General features: G+C 43.9%; 1 protein-coding gene across 5 annotated transcripts in view; it reads left to right on the top strand.

Moving 5' to 3' along the window:
* Nucleotides 1-19,889, top strand: part of SPIRE1 (spire type actin nucleation factor 1) — an 871,368-nt gene that overhangs the window by 331,415 nt on the left and 520,064 nt on the right. For all 5 annotated transcript variants that reach the window (XM_069620832.1, XM_069620833.1, XM_069620834.1 and 2 more), the window contains exon 3: nucleotides 11,566-11,796. In XM_069620832.1, coding sequence (XP_069476933.1) covers nucleotides 11,566-11,796 — 231 coding nt within the window. The remainder of the gene's footprint in view (nucleotides 1-11,565; nucleotides 11,797-19,889) is intronic.

The following is a 19,889-nucleotide window of genomic DNA, read 5'->3' on the forward strand; positions in this document are numbered from 1 at the left end:
CTCAGTCCCACTTTTTGGAGACTGCCGGGACCCTGCCCCGGCAGGCCCCGGCCCACTTTAAGCACTGTCTGGCGCTAATACCATCTTAAATAGCACCCTGTTGAGGGGCATATGGAGATTATTAACCCAGAACAGGATCCGGTTCCAATTAAAAAATGGGTGGCTTGAGGCAGGCAAATGATTGGCTGAGCTGAGAGGCGGAGCTGTATTGCCGGTTTCAGGCAGGGAACCGGAGGCGTGAGAAAGCGAGAATGAGGGCCTTCAGGGTAGCCAGGAGATGGGTTTGGTGCGGTTACCAGCAAGCCGGGCCAGGACACAGTACCCAGATGACACTGGAGCAAAGGTGGCAGACAGCAATGGGGCAAGATGAGCATGGAGAGTGGAGGCGGCACTCATGACACGCAGTAAGGGTCAGAATGACTCCTCTCACCGAGCTCCAATTGCACACCCAGGGTTCTAAGTAAGCATCATCATCTGACAAGCCCTCTCTTGCCTTCTAGATAGTCTTTGTAGCGTCTAGGGTCGTCAAGAGACCTAGGAAGGACTCAAGGAACACGCAGGAGCAGGTAAGTACAAACTGGAAATTTACTTTAGGTTTCAGGGTATTAGGCTAGACGGTATGAGGGAGAGCAGGTAACAACATCCTTCTTGGTGTGGCTCCCATCCTGAATCACCAACTAACATCATTGGAACACTAAAGGAACTGGTTCTATTTTGGAGATGGTTGTCTCTTGCATGTGACAGGATTGTTGTAAAAGAGCGTTTTAGTGTGTAAGTAAGGGTTTGGCATTAATGTTGGTATGGATTCGAGTGTAGTGATGCTTCTTATCAGGTGGCTGTGAATGCGGTCGGGCGTGGCAGGTCCGTGTTGTCGGTTTGGCAGGCTAAGGAGAGCAGTGAGTACGCTGTGAGGGTTCCGGTTGTAGTGATGAGTGGATGGTGCTCGGAGGTGGCAGCTCTGAGATTCGTGGGTGGCAGTCCTGGATATTAGGTGGTATGTTTCCCTTTGATGGTTGTGATTGTTAGTTACGTGAATTGTTGGTTACGCTATGGTTGGATGCGGTTGTGGCAATGGCGATGAAGAGTTTTTCTGTGAGTTTGAGTGCATGGGATTCTGTCGGGAATGGTTGAATGAGGGTTGACGCCTTCCTGTGACTTTATAAGGAAGGGGATGTGTTGCAAGGTGCTTGCATTGTCTTAAGCAATGCAGTGCCATGGAATGTTGTGGAACCTTGGGTTCCTTTTAGGGTTCCATGAATGTAATTTGGAGATTCAGGATGGGAGCCACAGCTAGACGGATGTTACCTGTTCTCCCTCCTCCCGTATAATCTTATGCCCTGTAACTGAATAAAGCACTTCTTCATCCTGCACTATATAAATCCCCTACATACAAAGTGGAAGAACTCCTCCTGAAACGAAGCAGTCAGTGCCGACAGGGTGTGGCACCCAGTAATAGGGTGAGTTTAGCCAAGCCTTTAGGCACACGCCTGCATATCGAGGTTATCGGGTTCGCTGTTTGTACCCAATTAAAGGTTGGGAATCGCTCCTTGCAAATATAGACCAGGCAACGAGGTAGACTATTGAATGCAGTTCTTTATTACCATTTTATTGGCCTAATTTCAAAACCAGCATGGCTATACCATGGATTAAAATAAGCATATGATGAGCAGGAGCAAAAAGTAACTCCTGGCATCACCCAGTAAGCGGGAGCTACCAATGGGGAATGATGAGCTAGTATAAAACCAAACGCAAATCTAACTCTCATGTATGCTATAAACGAAATGTTCTTTCTTATTAAACCTGACTCTCTCTGCTTTACTTGTCTTCTCATGCTCCATCCAACACATTACCAATAACAGCATTAAAGTCACATAGTCATGTTTCTTTAGGAACACTTGGCTTGAGGAGTGCAAAGTGGCTCATGGTAGCTGTTGGTGTCAAGCAAACTAGACTCTTCTAGGCTACAACTGGTGCCACATAGTTCAGTGCAATTCTGAACCATGTATATTGGGTCGTGCCACATTCTGCCTTAAAATATGCACCCGCTAACTTGATGCTTTTCTGCTCTTGCCTGCTGTCCCTTCTGGGAATGAACGGACCCTGATCCCCTCTGAGCACAAACAGTTGGCGCTAGATAACTTGAGGGATGGAGAGCCAAGACCATCCTTCTCGGCAGGCACAAGACCCATACGGTCCTCAAGGTTTGACAGTCCACTACTGTCATAGCACTTGTCTCTCTCCTTCTTGCAACTCTTCTCCCCTGACACAGAGAACCACCAATGTCAAGAATAACTCTGAAATGGCTAGGCTGTTCCCTTTTTCCTCCACAATATCAGCCAAACGTCACCATACCAGGCACACCCCCAGTAGATGGCTGAGCCAGATGCCCCATCTGCAGCTGCAAGAATTTCCTTTCCTCCTGTAGCGGTATCAATATGGATAACCATCCACCTTGCCCGGAGCTCTCATTCGCTGACCTATTTATGGACCTTGCCTTATCCTCCACTCATCTTAGTGCCCTTGGGGACTTTAACATGTGGGCTGATTGCGCCATGCATCCCCAGGTGAGCCCTTTCATTTCTAACATGGAGACATTCCACACTCAGCAGCTTGTGGGCCCTCCCATTTTTTTTTCGAGAGACACTCTACTGTGTGGCTTAGCTCCCCCTTTTACTCTGGAATGCACTCACCATTGGAGTTTCCATTCCGTATAGCTTCATGTCATATATCCGTCGGGAACAAATGTGAGTCAGTCGGACTGAGAACCTTTAACTCTTAGATTTCTACTGCTTTAGATATTCTTAATCAATCTAAACTAGCTAAACGCAGGGAGGTCGTTTCACCAAAATGCCAGGGGTAGCGAAAGGGACATTACAAGTACAGCAGTCTAGAGGCCTGGTACTAGCCTCTAAAAACCTCGGAGGGGCATTAACAACTGGGCACCAGAGAGAACATGAATGGGGTCCCTCTCCACCACCTTCCACCTCAGGGGTAAGACTGGCTCTGGTAACTACCCTGGTATGCCTCCCAGTGCAGCCGGCCAAATTATGAGGCGCTGCAGGAGTTAGAACCATCATCAGCCATGGCGTGGTTTCTAAGTGCGGACCCGGGGGTCGAACTTGTGTTGCCCCTAAGCTATCCTCCCACCACATTGTGCCCTGTAGTTCTGGGCCCCTCAAACATGCGCCACTGTAACCAACTGAGCTTAGTCAATTACACTTAGATCTTGCATTTTCTGCAATGATTTGCTCCTTATGCCCTGCACATACACGATACACCGCCTGCTGCATATCTTACAGTGTTAGTCCCTTTTGCCATTGTGTTTCCTTCAGTGTTTTCCACCCCATTCATTGTATGTATACACCAATTAAGTCATTAACTCTCAGAAGAGTGATTTGAACAAACCCTGGCAGGAACTTTGAATGCAAAGCCTGATGGTAAATTAACAGTGTTTTGGGCGTGTAAAAGCAGGAATGGGTGGGATTGGCAATTAGCATGGCCAGCAGCCACGGGCAGGCAATGAGGGGGCAAATAACCAAACAATACCTACAGACTGTGTCCCTCCTCCTGTCATTCCACCCTGTCTGTATGCCAATGCAATACGTCTGGATTATAAGTGTCGCAAGAGACACCTAATAGTCCAAAATAAAAAGGGCAGCGGAGGAGCATCACAGTGTCATCTTTGTTTAAAGAGCGGACTTGTGTCTGCACCTTTGCCGCCCAAGCTGTATACTAGGAACCATATATGACATGTTTAATTAACAACTGAAGCATAATATTAAGTGGGCTTTGAGTTGGTGCAGTCGGGCTGCAACCTAAATATGGGCTGCTGTTATTGTAACTCGTGTTGTACCAGAACTGTTGACCACAAAAGGATTAAGGATGATAAATGAAGGGTTCTCCGTGTACGAGATTCCATGCATGTTGCTACGTATAATAATAATGCCCATTCATAGGTGTATCACAAATGTATGCGTCTCTTGTCTTACTCAAGACAACTTAGTTTACTGTCAATGTCTATGATACATAGACTTGAGTATCAAAGTAATCACCCTTACTCTCTTCAGACCATCTTCCTTTGTCTTCGAATAATAATCATTTAGTGTGTGAGCTAAGAAAACCCTCAGGATTATCTCCATTTTCATAGATTTATCACCACAAAGCCGGAATATGGAGGACACTTATCTTAGCCCCATATTCTAATTCATGGCATGTTTTAAACTTCAAAGGTACAGTACTAAAATGATTCCCTTGTACTCTGCCTTTTCAGGTTCATAATCCACGAGAAGATGCCACAAGCCAGTGTTGTTCAAGTCTATCTGAATGAAATGCCCTGAATGAAAGGCTCTGCTCCTGCAAAGTTAAGTTTTAGCCAACAAAAAAAGCCAATCAATACATGATCTCACAATGAGGCGTTCATATGAAAGTGGAGCTGCCAAAAAGAAAAAAGTAGAAAGAAAAGAGAAGCATGGAGATTAACAAAAACTGTCTTCCTTTTTCTCTGTACAACCAAAACCATCTAGTAGTGATACGTCTATTGAGGAGAAAGCGAGCACACTGATGCTCATGCTGAGTCCATAGAAGAGTCCACTGACGTGTTATTTGCTGTTCCGACTTCATCTAGCAGTGGTCATCTACAAATTGCGGCTGAGCAGCATTCCCCTGCACCAAGTGAAGAAGATGACAACCAGCTTGCAGAAATATTGGAAAGTGCATCAGTGAGCGTCTCATGTTCTTCCTCAGATCCTGCACTCTGGGATCCTATCGCAAACGAATTGCAGTACTATTGGATTAAAAAAGGTTCGGCAGCCTGTCAAAACCTCAACAGCAATTTTTCCAAGTCAACCCGTGTTTATGTACTTGGTGACAAAAGAACAAAAAGATGCTTAACACAAGCATTATTTAAGCGAAAAATGCGGAGTGGTTGGTATACTCCCCATCACAAGGTTCAGTTTACTGCTTTGTCTGCCGTTTGTTTTCTAGTACTGATTCCTCATTCAGTACAACTGGTTTTAATGACTGGAAGCATGCATCTTCCCGCATTCATGAACATGAACATGCTCCTCAGCATGAAAGGTGCGTGGTAATACTTTGGAAACGTCAAAAGGAAACTGGCCGCATTGACTTAGCATTAGCTGAACAGTTAAAACATGGACAAACCTTTTGGCAAGATGTGCTTGAAAGAGTTGTAAAGTTCATGTCATTGCGGGGTCTAGCATTCCGAGGAGAAAATCAGATTATAGGTTCACAGCACAATGGAAATTATTTAGGGATTTTGGAGCTGATCAGCCAATTTGATCCCTTTCTGGACGAACCCATCAAAAAATATGGAAATGCTGGTTAGGGAAATCCATCCTATCTGTCAGCAAATATTTGTGAAGAATTCATCACACTAATGAGCAAACAGGTTTTCTCTATTATTTCAGAACTAAGAAGCAAAGTGTTATTCACTTAGCGTGGACTCCACTACAGATGTGTGTCACATCGACCAGTTGACTTTTACGGTGCGTTATGTAAAGGATGATGCTCCAAAGGCGAGATTTCTAGAGTTTCTCCCAATTCATGGCCATGGAGCAGAGTACCTTGCAGATGTTGTCGTCCAGTTCTTGGATGGGGCAGGTATCCCCATAACAGATTACCGCGGGCAGTCATACGATAATGCATCCAATATGGCAGGACAGTACTCAGGCTTGCAGGCAAGGATAAAAGAGATCAACAAATTTGCTGTTTATGTTCCCTGTGCAGGACATTCCTTGAATATAGTTGGTGTCAAGGCTGCTGAGTGCATCATGCAGGTATTTTCTTATTTTGACTTTGTTCAACATTTGTACACATTTCTTTCTGCTTCCACTCATCGCTGGAATGTGTTGGTGTCTTCTATAGCTCCAGCTCACAAGATTGTGAAGCGCTTGTCTGACACCAGATGGTCAGCTCATGCAGATGCGGTTAATTGTGTGGGCTATGAAATAATTCAAGCTGCTCTTGATTCACTGAGTAGTGATAACACACAAACAAAAGACACCACACACGATGCACTAAGTCTTCTTAAAAAAATGGAGGGGCTGGAAACCATTTTTCTAACCATTGTTTGGAATGACATTCTGTTACATTTCAATGACACCAGAAAACTGTTCAGAAAGAAGATATCAACCTCTCTGTTGCAGTTAATATCATCCAGTCATTGAAGTTGTATGTACAAGAAATAACGACAAATGTAATGAATATGAAGTCGAGGCAAAGGCAAAAGTGCCAGAGACAGATTAGTGACCAAGGTAAACGTGTGAAACAGGGAAGCTTTTGTCTAACTGGCTTTGAAGGAGCTGCTAGTGACACGGTCCTTCAAGGACGGCAGAAATTTCACATAGAAATATACTTGCCAATCATGGAATCAATAATTAATGGTTTAACAAGACGAGGTGACGCATACAAAGATATCAGCAATAGATTTGGATTCCTCATGAACCTGAGAGACCTGGGTGGAAAAGAAATTACTGAACATTGTATAAAGACGACCTCTTACTACCACCAAGATCTTAAGAAATCGAACCCCATTTCTGAATGCCAGCAATTTAAGCATTATACATTTGAAAAGAAACAAACCATCTAAATTTCATGTATTTACAAGATAATAAACAATGATAAGCTTGGCACTGCATTCCCAAATCTAGAAATTGCATTGAGAATATTTCTCTGTATGATGGTGACAAATTGCAGTGGGGATTGTTAATTTTCAAAAGTTGATAAAAAGTGAGCTACGAAATCGTATTCTATAATCCATGCTGAATTCTTTGGCTCTGTTAAGCATTGAATCTGAAATGGTTCAAGAGATGGAATTTTCGGACATAATTAAGGATTTTGCAATATGCAAATCTAGAAGGAAACGCATAGTTTAATGTTGGTGGTGTAGAAAGCATTTCCTCACTGTCATCTAATTCTTTCTAGGATTACTTGAATTTGTTTGCCGTGTGGGCATGAACTGAAATGCCAAGTGAATTTTGATGTTTTGTTACATACTTTTGTCATTTCTGTACTGCCTTATTTATTTCATGTTTTTCCAAGTGCTTGTACTTTGGACACATTCATACAGGAAAAAAGTATTGAACTGTTAGGTTTTCATTTTGTTTAATAAATGCTTGCTTAAAATCCTTTTCCTTTATTTTCTTTCAAAATTAATATATTATTCGAAACAAAAACAAAGTGAAATGTCCTTATAGCATCCTCTTGGGGAAATAGATCACAGATGTATAATGTTTATATTTTATTAACAACTAGCTAATCCATTGAAAGTTTGGAGGAGTATCTGTTCAATTGGACTCGAGATATGTAATCCCTTCATTTTTCACATTGGGAGGGGCATGGGTGTCGTGTCTCAGGGGGCGACATGGGTTTGGAGGGTGTGGGAGTAGGACATAGGTTTTGCGGGGGGCAACATGGGTTGGGGGGGCCAAGGCTGTCTGTGCCCCGGGCCCCAAAATTGTTAAAATGGCCCTGCGAGGGAGCGCGCATGGCCTACATTACAGCAGAAAGATGCCCCCAAAATCTCTGAAATTAGGCAAACTCGGACGTACCCATTCTGCTCTGTCATATTTTTAGCCTCCACCTTGGTTGTCTTTTTTTTCTAGATTAATTTTGCAAAATTGTCTCCGTTTTTGGTTTGGAAAATCTAGTCACCCTAACAATGGGAGCCGAAAGAATACTCGATCAAGGGAGTAGACGAACAACAGAGGCCCAAGCAGAAATGCCACTGCTGCCGAAGCAGAACTTTGTTGCGTTTCTCCAGGGAAGAGGAAGCACAATACAATACCCCTATACACAGAGAAATAAAAACAAAAAGTAGGCACGTAAGTAAATTATTCCTCAGAGCTGCAAGATGAGAAACTTGTTCTTGGACCTCATTGGTCTGGATGGTGGATCATTGGTGTTGTCGGCCAGATTTATTTTTCTAGCTGTTCAGGAAGAAAGCAGATATGTTGTTAATCAAACAATGGATGAATTTTAGACACTGTGGAACCAAGATTCAAACCTGCAAACTTTCAGTTACTCAAAGATCACTTCAGTACATGCATTTGTCTGCCAGATTATCTAACCCGCAACCACTGGGTGTGGAAATAGCTTCAAAGAAATAATCCCATGCATTGCTTTTTTTAGGATGGTGATGGTTGGCATGCCCTCCTGCTCGTTGACGTGCATTTATGTAGAAAGACTGCTTGAATGTGGAATCACACTTCTAGGTCTCAGTAATTTAGGTAAACGTACAAACTGAGGTTGTAAAACAAAAATGAGGACCATGGCAATGTTGATTTGTGAAGTACATAGAGGCTGCTTTTTACAGACTTACGTTGGGAGGACCTATTATACTATTTAGTAACAAAAACATCTATATCATTGCTCTTGCTTTTGAAAACACATACTCAGTCAACAGAACATACATGAAGGTGCAGGGTGGCTATTTTTCTGAGGAGTTGGGATGACCCGAGGATTAAGATGTATTTTTAGATCTTTTGAGTTTGAGGTTGCTTTGTCCCATCCACAGCTCACTGGCCTTCAGTCATTGTTTTAGCTTGTTCAACTGGTTTGGTGGCCTGTGACGCGCAGGCATGTATGTGCATCGTTTGTATGCTAGCAGAATTGTAGTTTGTGGGCACTGAGTGGATTTCTCCAGGTTTTAATGTAGATACTGAAAAGTGGCAGTAAAAGGTGAGTTATTTGGGTACTGCACATTCTCCTGGAGCCTGCTTCAAGGACAAATCTCCTACACTTACGCTCTGTCTATGGGCAGACAGGGAGGACTTGAATAATTCTTTTTGAATAATTAGTGTTTGAGAGACGCACTGAAATACTGGGAAATTACGGAGTAAGGTTTTTTTGTTATTTCCGAATGGTGGATTTTACAGGCATACAGCCTTATACAGAGTATTTGTGTCTCGAACAGGAAGGATTAATTTAAGTCAAATTATGTAATATGTCATTTATAATGCGCCTGTGCACAAGTGTTTCTAGGCACAACACCACAAAGAGCGGACAAGACAATCTTACTATGCCTTGTGTCATTCAGATTGTGCAAATGCAACAACGCAAAGTGCAAGGGGGAAGGGAGAGGGGAAATGCCAGGGGCAGGGAAGGGGAGGGGGGAGTGCAATCAGGGCAGCATTGCTGAGTAAGTGCAGCCATGGCAGCACAGCTCTGGGTAAGTGCAAGGAGGCAGGGGACTGTAGAGGTTACAGTCCCTAAGTGTGTGATAGGCCCGGAGGCATTGCAGGGGAGACTGACCATGGAGGAGCCTGGTACCCAGTGAGACTCAGTCAAGCATCCAGTCGGCACTGCAGACAGGTAGGTCAACGAGGGAGAGGGAGAGAGACACCCAGAGAGAGACACCCAGAGAGAGACACCCAGAGACAGAGAGAGAGACAGAGAGAGAGAGACAGAGAGAGAGAGAGAGAGACAGAGAGAGAGAGAGAGAGACACAGAGGGAGAGAGAGAGACACAGAGGGAGAGAGAGACACAGAGAGAGAGAAAGACACAGAGAGAGAGAAAGACACAGAGAGAGAGAAAGACACAGAGAGAGAGAAAGACAGAGAGAGAGAGAGAGAGAGAGAGACACCCAGAGAGACGGAGACGCCATTCCAGAGGGAGGCTCCTGCAGAGCAGAGATTTCTACCCCCCCACTCTCTGCCCGGAGAAGCATCTGAACCTCAAAGAGTTGGAGGTAGCTGAGCAAAGGGCTCGAGAAGTAAGATATTTTTGTAAGAGAGAATTGGATGTAGCTCAGGCCCTGGCCCCAGCCCCAGAAAGCCTTGTGGACGATGCAGAGGGTCTTCAACTTGATCCTTGCAGCCACTGGGAGCTAGTGGAGAAATTTCAGGGTTGGAGAGACACGGTCCCTGGGCTTGAGGCCAATGCTAAGTCCCCCAGTCTTGTTCTGGATTAGTTGCAGAGGGTGGAGAGTAGAGGAAGGCAGATTGAGAAAGAGGGTGTTGGAGTAGTCCAGCCTAGAGAGAACCACGGCTCCAGAGACAGTGAGCTTCTGGGGCAAAGTGAGAAAAGGAAGACTACCTTTTAGGAGGTGCAGCTGGTAGTGTGCCTTCTTGGCAAGGTCTGTTATGTGCAGACGGAAGGAGAGGGTGGAGTCGAAGATGACACCAAAGGTTTTTTCTTCACATGAAGGCGAAGGAAGAGGGCCCAAGGAAGGCGGCCAGAGTGAGGAGGAAAGCGGGAACAGGTGTCCCAATGAGAAGGATCTCCATCTTACTAGCATTAAGGCAGTGGTCGATGGAGGCACACCAATAATGAATCATGGATAGATGGTCAGGAAGGAGCGGGAGAGGAGGCTGAGGGTCAGAGGCGTTGCAAGGGTGCGGCTGAGGGGGCTATAGCCCCAGGTTTTTGGTTGTAGACCCAGATAGAAGCTCAGGTGCTACAACCAAAATGCTAGCTAGCCCGAGTCCCGGCAGTCCCGACATTAGCTTAGCCCCTGATGTTTTCCAGACCTAGCAACACCCCTTCTGAGGGGAGCCTGAAAGAGAGCGCAGTGTCATCCACATAACACGGAAAGTTGGAGGAGAAGGTAGAGATCAGGTGGGCCAAAGGGGCCAAGTAGACATTGAAGAGCCAGGGTAAGAGGGTAGAGCCCTGGGGAACACCACATGTGGAGAGAGGGTGGTGGAAAGGACCCACATAACAAGATGCAATATTGTTTATCATGAGTGGCCTACTACATCAAACAGGGGTTCCTGCATTGCTTTGCTCAGTTGATCACGCTTAGTTTAGATTTAGTGTGGGAGTATATATGTTCAGAGTGCTCAATTTCTGTTTATAGACAGTTGATGTACAGCATCGCTGGATTTATTGGGCTTTTTTTGGGTTGGGCGAACTGGGTAGACATGGAGCCTGATTTACAAATCGGCCCCATAGTGTGTGAGATGAGAAGGCTTGGAATTCACTGCCACATATCATTTTTAACTTGTGCTAGATTTTGGGAGGCTGGTTGCTTGTTTCCCTGTGAGTAGTTATGTGTGCATTGTGTTCTTTGAAAAGCCTATTCACCCATACTGTTGTTTTAACCTTTCCTTTGTGTACTGTACGTAACTTGAACCAACTAGAAAAGGGACCAATTATGGCAACTCATAGGTAAAGATGTCTGGTCCCCTTTCTTTTCAGTATCTTTTTGATATTGGTATCATTTGTAGATACAATTTTGATATATGGTGTTTCTGTTATTTAATTAAAATGTAAGGTTTAAGCAACCCTGTGTTTCTTTATTTCTTTACAAAATTAGGACATAGGAAATAAAGTTGCCTGGCCGTTATTGCAGTTCAAGAACATATCCTCATGCATATAATCTGTATTTTGCATCTTTTGTATTGATCTATTCGATCTGAAATCATGTTAAGGCCCATGAGTCATGGGGTGGGGCTATTGTTTAATTAGATGTTTCCCTTCTGTCTATTTCGACGTTTCTCTTCTCAGCTTGCAACCAAGGATTAGCTTTGAGATTTATGTCGGTATATAGTATGAAGATTTGTGATTTTTGCACATCAGTAAATTTGAACTCTCTTCAATATTCAGGTTATTGAGTCGTTGGGGATGATCATTTACAAAGCATTGGACTATGGCTTGAAGGAGAATGAAGAGCGGAACCTCAGCCCTCCGCTGGAACAGCTGATTGATCACATGACCAACACGGAGCAGCCTGACGGGAGCAACGATGAAGGCTACGATGCTCTGGATGAGGAAGAAGATGATGAGGGTGGAAAAGTGGACGTGCCGTTCAAACATTCCTATAAAGATGTTATGAAGGTACTGTAAGTGTTTACATTATGGTCCGCATTATTGAGAAATGTTTTCTTCCTGTCAGTTAGCGGAGCATCGTTGGATGATCCTGTAACAGCAAGATGATACATGCAGGGTCCATTGGCTCATCAAGCTCGCAGTTCTCTTTGTACATGTACATCCAGAAGATAGCTCAGTGGAACCAAGTTTTAATCATCTATAAAGTTATTATGTGTTGGGACACATTTTTAGAAGAGGGGGCCATCTTATGTAGTTGATTCTCTGCCGTGTTTACCAAGTGGCAGAGTCAATTTTATGGCCTACAGTGTCCCATTGTTTACATATGATGCTGTCCACTGGGAACTCTTGGCATAGTCACTAATCGCAAAAGGGCATTTGTGGAAATTCATATTTTCAGACACTTCGCCATATAGTATGAGAATCTTCGAGCTAGCCTCTGACGGGACTCCCACTGGATACATATCCCTTCATGTCCGTTCAGATTTCACCTCAGTAAGGGGAGTAATGCAAGCCTGCTGTGCTTTAACTCCTGTTTGAAGCCATTGCAGATGGTAAGAGTTGTCAGTTCATTGCATGCCTCTTTTGTGTCCATTGGACTGATCTGGGTATTAAAGAATGCTCGAAAGCTCGTCATGTATAACTCCTTATTTATTCTGGAAAGGTGAAAAACTCTATTGCCCAGAAGGTGCAGGCTTGTCCTTTTATATATCTGTCTGCAATTTGGTCTGAAGAATTACATTTCATCGACCCAAAACGTATAAATCCCTCTTGGAAAGCTGAAACTTTGTTTTAGTTGTAGCACTGACCACAAAGTGAGTTTGATAATTGTACTCCAGCGCAGTTTGTCCTTTCATTATGATTTAATCAAAATATAATTTTGGAAATGGCTTTCAGTATGACGTTTTGTGTGTTCGAAACTTTGTCTGCTTTTGCCGGTGCCAACATTGGAGCGAACAGTGTATACGTGGTTGGAGTTTGTTAGATTACACCCAATTTGCTATCGATACTGCAAACATTGCACACATCTGCATACACCGGTTTCCCAATATTTTCCAGTTGTATTAACTAGTGGATAATTGCTGTTTCTGTCTGTTTGAATTTACCCATTTTAGGTTAGGGGTTTATAGTGACATTTTCGAACGTCACATTTTGGAAATGCCATTTTTCTGACACCAAAATGCTGATTTTTTTTTTTTTTATGTTTTTTTTAATTTTCTTTTTTAAATGGGGGGTTCCCTCCTCCAACTCACTGTTTTTTTTTATTGACACTTTTTGTTTTTACTAACGAAACAAAAATAAAACATAAAATAAAATAAAATAAAAAATTCAGAATTTTTTTGTTGAAAATTTAACTGGATAGCTAGGTTAGGATCTGTTACCCATGTTGATGTGCAGACCAAGAGGGGATATATTTGACATTTTCAGGGATCCCTGATTTGTGATCATCTGGTCAAGAGTCCTTGTTTGGTTGCTCAGCAGTCTTAGACACTCTTGGAAGAGGGCGTACTTCCAGTAACATATTCTCGGCTCATACCCTTCTGACCTATTTTCTAAGTATTTGTTTAAGAAAAAAGACACTCCACAGAATTAACTTTTTCCTAAACATGACTGCATGAAGATATACACATTGGGAATAAAAACACAACATAATGTACAGAGATTCACAAATAATAATAACATAAACCGCTAGCCAGAGCCAGCACAATAGCAGGCAATCTCAAACGTACAGATGGCTGCCCCATCTACTAAACAATGCAATTATCCTAGGAGAGAGAGGGTTGGTGAAAACGGCGTATTGCCTAGCTGATGAAGTTCCTTATGTCCTTGGGCTCTACTGAAGGACTTTTCAGGCAAGCTCTGCAGCATGAGCATAGCTCAGCCTTAATTGCAGATATGCTGAGCATTCAGTCCCGGGCAGCCCTGCATTGACACCTTGAAGTTTCATTAAAATCTACAATGCCTCGTGGTGACAGCGGTGCAGGTCATGTACGAGGATATTAAATTTAAGATTGGATGATTAATGAGGACCTTTTGCTTGAAAGCATCTAAAACAGAAATTATCTTCATAAGATCAGACACCAACCCCCCCCTAACCTATAATTCTGGTGACCTCACACCATGGAGACCCTGTACAACCAGGGCCAATGAAGATAGAAATGGAGGCTCATTTTTGACTTCGAGATCTCCTTTAGATTAAGGAGTCCTACAGAAGGACCAAAGAAAAATCATCCCACTGCTGGACATGAACCATGTAGTGAAGATTCTGAAAGCCCTGCCAATATCCCACACCGATTACTGCACAAGCCAGTATATGGGAGTTCCCCGGAGCACTACTCATCAACTTCACCCATTAATAATCATTTTCCAAACTATCTGCATCACCCACTTCGATTTATCAAATAAAGGTTCGAGATACATCCATCAGAGGATAAGGAATAGATCCAACCCCACAAGGACCCTGAGATCTGCCAACCACAACAGACTATCTATCAGCACCTTTAAAAAAACTCTGACGTGGCAGATGGCCGTAACTCATTGACTCTACCTTATGGAGCCACGCACCTTTGCCACTAAGAACTGTGGAAAGCCATGCAAAATTCAAAAAGCATTTAAGAGAGCATTCGATGGACCCTGCTATTCCCCCAGGTGCCATTGTTCATTTTGCTAACTTGGAATGTAAATTATTATATTAGAGTGAATGGTAAATGTGTAACCTCCTTTCGTTGATAGCAATTACTCCCATTAAAACAGTATCTCTGTGCTAAATTGGTATGTAGAGTATTACCGAGAGTCGCCTGCATTGCCTCCTCCCCATCCCTGAAGCCCCTTTGTCTTTCCACTTGTTTACCTACAGACCTCTTGCTGCTCCTATGTTAACGGATTGTAATGCACTTGGTGACCTTTTGCTTGCTTAAATTCCACTACCTCTTCCTTATTTACCCCACCAACTTCTGTTATTAAGAATCCCTTTTGCCGCAATGGGCGCCCAATAATTTGCTGATACAACCATGCTTCGTCGGTTCAAGATATTGCCATCAGAATAAAACTCTGCTGTAAACCGAGCTGTACTCTTCCGGACCCTACACTCAGGCTTACCAATAAGTTCTCAGATTTGAGAAACATGCAACCCACCCATATCCCCTCCCACTAAGCCCAATAGTTTTTTCTCTCTGATTTTGGTAATTCTATTCTATAAGTTCCCTTTCCTCACAGCCTCCTCCCCAAGCTTCCGCTTCCTTTGTACAGTCTAGCAACACCCTGGCAGGGTCACAATATGCCACCTTTCGGACAAGGCCAGGTGCTGCAAGACTGCTACGGTGCTGCTGGGCGCAGTGCAAATATTGGACATCGTAACATACATGGAACATAGTAACGCCATTCTTAACGTTCTACTCAGTGTGTACTGCAGATCAGTGAAGTTGACACCAGTGCGTGCGCCAGAAAACGTCTGAAGCTTGCCTTTACCGGAGATGTGGGGCATTTTGTCTGGTTAGCCCGAGTAAAAAGGACCTGGATGGGGGCAAAAAGTCCTTGCACCCCCCCCCCCCTTCCCCAAACAGTTAAGATTACTAAAGTTGCTGTGTACTTCTCTCTGCAACCATGGCAACAGCAAGAGCCAGGGTGAGAGTTGGGGACCAGGGATCAGAGCTTACAAGTCGGTTGCCTTGGTAACGCTGCTCCGAGAGTCACAATAAAGCCACCAAATCCGGGATAAAAATCCTTTCCTAATTGATCCTCGGACTAATTGCTGCATTTGACTTGCGGTGGCTTTTTCTAATGCTCTGTAAGTGAAGGAAAATCTAACGAGGAGAAATTGCCTTTTTGTTCTTTATGCTGAAAGTGCAACTTCTGTCATTGTTCGCTCCTATTTCCTTGTTATAGCAAGTGTCTGCTTTTGAGGGTGCAGCTGCGATGTACGTTTGCAGAAGGTCAAGAGCGGATCTTTCCTGTGCAGAAAGCTAGGACTGCCCTTTCTGGTGGGTCCGCGTGAGTTTTAAGTAACTGTGCTCTTGCCAAGACACGCACGAGAAGGGTCCCTCACAATGCTGTCCTTAGTTCTCCAGAGGTCTAGGGGAGCATTAGCTATCCACGGGCAAGCGAGCATGGCCAGCCGTGTTTCCAGGCGCTTAATTTTGCTCTCGCCCGCCTGAAAGATTCAATTTTCTTTGGTCAAATCAGGAGGCAAGTTTTGCGATTTGAACCGCGTCTTAGAACAAGAGTTGGTAAAATCGCGAGATAGATTTCCATAGTGATGTCCGTATAATAAATGATATGCCTGCCAGCTAAAGAATTCTTATGCTTACGTCATGCTAATAAGATTTTATTGAGAACCCATCGGCACCATAGTGGAGTCATGGCGCGGGGGCTACTCTGGATACTGGTGTACAGCGCCCTCGCAGGGGTGGGGGTGTTTCGGGAGGGGGGGGGTAGAAGCAGGAGAGAAACAAACGGACAACGGGAAAGGCACAAGGGGGCAGAAGAGCAGAGTGTTATCTGCAGCATGAATGTCTCGTTTCTAAATTCTGTCTCCAATAAAGTGCCTTGTAAAATACCCTGCCCACTTCAAATTGTGACATGAAATAAATGATGCCGATGTAAATCACTGTGCAGAAATAACACCCATTGTGTATTTTAGGCCAAGGCACATCATTTGTCCGACACTTGCTTTGGCATGGATTAAGGCTCCTGGATAGTGTCTTGGCAATAGTGCTACAGCGCGCTGTGCTTTTAGGTTAAGGTGGATCTGGCTGCTTGAGAAAGCCCAAAACCATTGTGCAGGTAATAAATATGAATACTGAGCAAAAGAGGCTGGTGAGTCCAAATAGTGTGCCCTGCGAATAATGGCTGAATACTCCCAATAAACCAATATTTTACTGGAATTTTGTGACAAAGGAATACTGTGCTGAAAGCCTTGTGCCAGGAGAAACATTGCCTCCGGTGTCTAGTAATAAGCTTCTAAACCACGTAGAAAGCTGTAGAGTGAAGATTTCCACACATGTTTGTACGGTGAGGCCATTGTCCCCAGGTTACTGCACTAGCAGAAAACTAATCCAGATAATGTGCTTGGAAAAATTGTATCGCAGAATAACTGAGCCAGGTGATATTTGCCCTTGCAATAATATACCAGGAGAAAATTACCCCGTTAACTTGATCCACCACAAGGGGGCAGCATATACAGTTTCACCATGTGCACTCTACTGGAAGAAGTTTTTTTTTTTTTTTTAAAACAAGTGGTTGCAGAACTTTTGGCTCCATAATGAAAGTTTGCTTACTGGTACCTAGGGATAACCCCACACTACAACATGCATTTGGATGGGCTTTGGAGATCTTGCCGTCCTTAAGCTATTACAGTGAAAGTGCAGCTGAAATAGTTTCATCAGATTTGTTTCGCATGAACCATCCTCTATGTAGCATTTACAGGGCACTTAACTCTTTCTTTAATTCTACTAAACGCAGCCTGGCAACTGTTCTACGTACCTCCTATGAGGAAGTTATGAGATAAACCACCGAGATTGGGTGAAGGCAGTGCAGTGCAGCGCAGTTCTTGCAATTGGATCCACTATGTGCAAAGTATCTTGAGGTCGTAAAGTTGGCAGCCCATGGACACATGCTAAATAAAGGATTGATGTACTACTCTCTTGTGGAGCTAGGTGCTAGAAATGCAAAGAGGCTATGATATACTACTAACCTGTGATTGTGGTGTAAATCACATTGATAGATGGCTTGCAAGAACTATCGACATAAAAGTAGTGAGTGCTGCAAATCTATATGGAACAATAATCCTGCAAGAACCAGGAAACATGTAATTTGAAAAGCAAGGGATTTGTGTTGCTGAATACAATTACACATTTTCAAAAAAACTATGTAACCTCACACATTGGACATTTATAATAGGGAAGAAATAAAATGAAAATTGATGCATGTTCCCACAAAAACATGTATGCAAGGATGAGGGACATGTCTGCAGTATTATTGTATTGTTCATATTAAAAAATGTAAATTGTTATATCTTGCGATACCGCGGGTCTGCTCACCACATGCAGGACTCGGGATATAATTAAACAAAATGCTTGTCAGTACTTGCACAAAGAGTTAATCATAGAATAGAACTGCAAAACCTCCTGTTATGGGTCAGGGCAAATTACAAAATAATGTTTAATTAATGCGTGTGCCAATGAGGGTCCCAATAGGGCCGTTCCTATTTTATAAAGACCAAAAGATCTCGCCTGGACAAACAAACAATGTGAACTGTTTAAATTATAGTTAATGCCATTAAGGGGTGGGGGAGGACAGGCCCCTTGCAGGACTGTGGCAATTATTTGAGCATTGGTTCCCTTTACGAGTAATAACAAGAAAAATACTTTAATGCAACCCAGAAGCCTTTTTTTTAAAGCATGATTTGGCAAATCTGCTTGGTCTTCCTTTATGATTTCTGTTGTTTTGTGGGAGTTTTACTAAAAGAATCTTGTAATAATAATGGGCCGGGAGGATAGCTCGGGGGCAATGCTTGTCTTGGAAGCAAGACAACGCACTTAGAGTATTAAGTGCGTTATACAAGGTTAATTAATAATGACTGCACTTATGTAGTACTGTGATGAATTAGCTTCTGGGGTACCAGTGGTCCTGGGATGAATATCGGTTTTTAAACCATCAGCCCCAGACCTCTACTACACCAGAAGGGATTCAAACAGAGTGCAAATACAAGCAAATTATAATCCACCTTGTCCAATTTTGGTAAGGTGGACGGAACGTCAGGCTTATCTCCGCAAAGTTCTGGATCGTTGGTTAGTTGCAACACAGTGAAAATACAATTACTACCCAATGATAAAAGGGACTGTATAGTCAAAGTTGTATACAAATATCTACTTTATTATTATCATGACAGTTCTAGCACACTACAAAATACAACTCACCCTGTAAAGGAATGCAGCAGACAGACAGCTTCAAGAAGGAAAAGGGATGCACTCTGGATACTGACAGGAGGGTAGTTGGAAAAGTAATTAATTGCAATAGTTCAAGGATACTTGATTTCAACACAAAGGGAGCAGTGGGTCGTAAAATGTCACTAGGGGCCTTCAGAGAAGGACCAAAGGGTCACAACCATAATGTACCATGTGCTTGTAGAAGCTCTTGGTGCTCAACCGGGTTGAGTCGGTTTCAGGGTGCTTTGCAGCTCCTGTGACAGAGTTCAAGACTGGATACAGCTTCGGGTATCAGGCGGCGGGCAGTTCGGCGAGCGAGGCTGGAGGGGCGGCTGGGGGTCAGGAATCGTCTCAGTGCTAGTTGGCGGGTCTGAAGCACTCGTCGAGGCATCTCGACGACATTGGCAACTGCGGCATGACAACAGTGACCATTGCAGTTGGTTGCAGATCGAGGGGCTTGACTGGCTCAAAAATGTCCTTTAAGCGGACGCTGGTTGATGCTGATGGATGCATGCCTAGCTTCTTCACTGAGCTTGTGTCGTCCTTTAAGGCGGACGACCCAAAGCTAAGGAGAGTGTTGCAGGCAACGGCCTTGTCCTTGGTTTGGTTCAGAGACTCTCTGGCACTTCCCACCTAGGATGCTTGCTTGCAGAGCCTAGCAGGGCACGCTGTGTACTGGCTGGGTACTAGTTCTGGAAGTGCTGGAGGGTCCTCTGGATACAGTATCTCCCTCTGTTTCTTGGGAGATGTTTAGGGGAGGGATCTTGCTTCCCTCTTTGGCAATCCTGGCCTTGCTTCACTGGCAGAAGCTGTAAGGCAGACTGTACCTTCAGCCAGGGACCAAATGAGATCTTCTTGCTACTCCTTGCGAAGTTTTCAGATGATCTGCCAAAAAGAGGGGCTTGGCCCTCTTTTAAAGCCAAATGGGCCACAGTGATTGGTGTAGGCTAAGCCTACCTTAATGAACCAATCGTGGGTCCCCACCAACAATCTCCTGTATGCCTGAGTTCATAACCAGAGCGCTTTGCAACAGAAAAGCTAAAGGGGTGATTACATGTAATACTAAGTCCCACTCATCTTCCACTCTGTTGTGAATCAAAGGGTCTCTCTGGTTAATTGAGCTCTCTGTGGTCTCTGAGCAGTGGTGAGAACAGACTGTCTCCATCCAATCACATA

Source organism: Ambystoma mexicanum, chromosome 5q (assembly GCF_040938575.1).
Source record: "Ambystoma mexicanum isolate Mex_15411 chromosome 5q, UKY_AmexF1_1, whole genome shotgun sequence".
NCBI classification, from domain to species: domain Eukaryota; kingdom Metazoa; phylum Chordata; class Amphibia; order Caudata; family Ambystomatidae; genus Ambystoma; species Ambystoma mexicanum.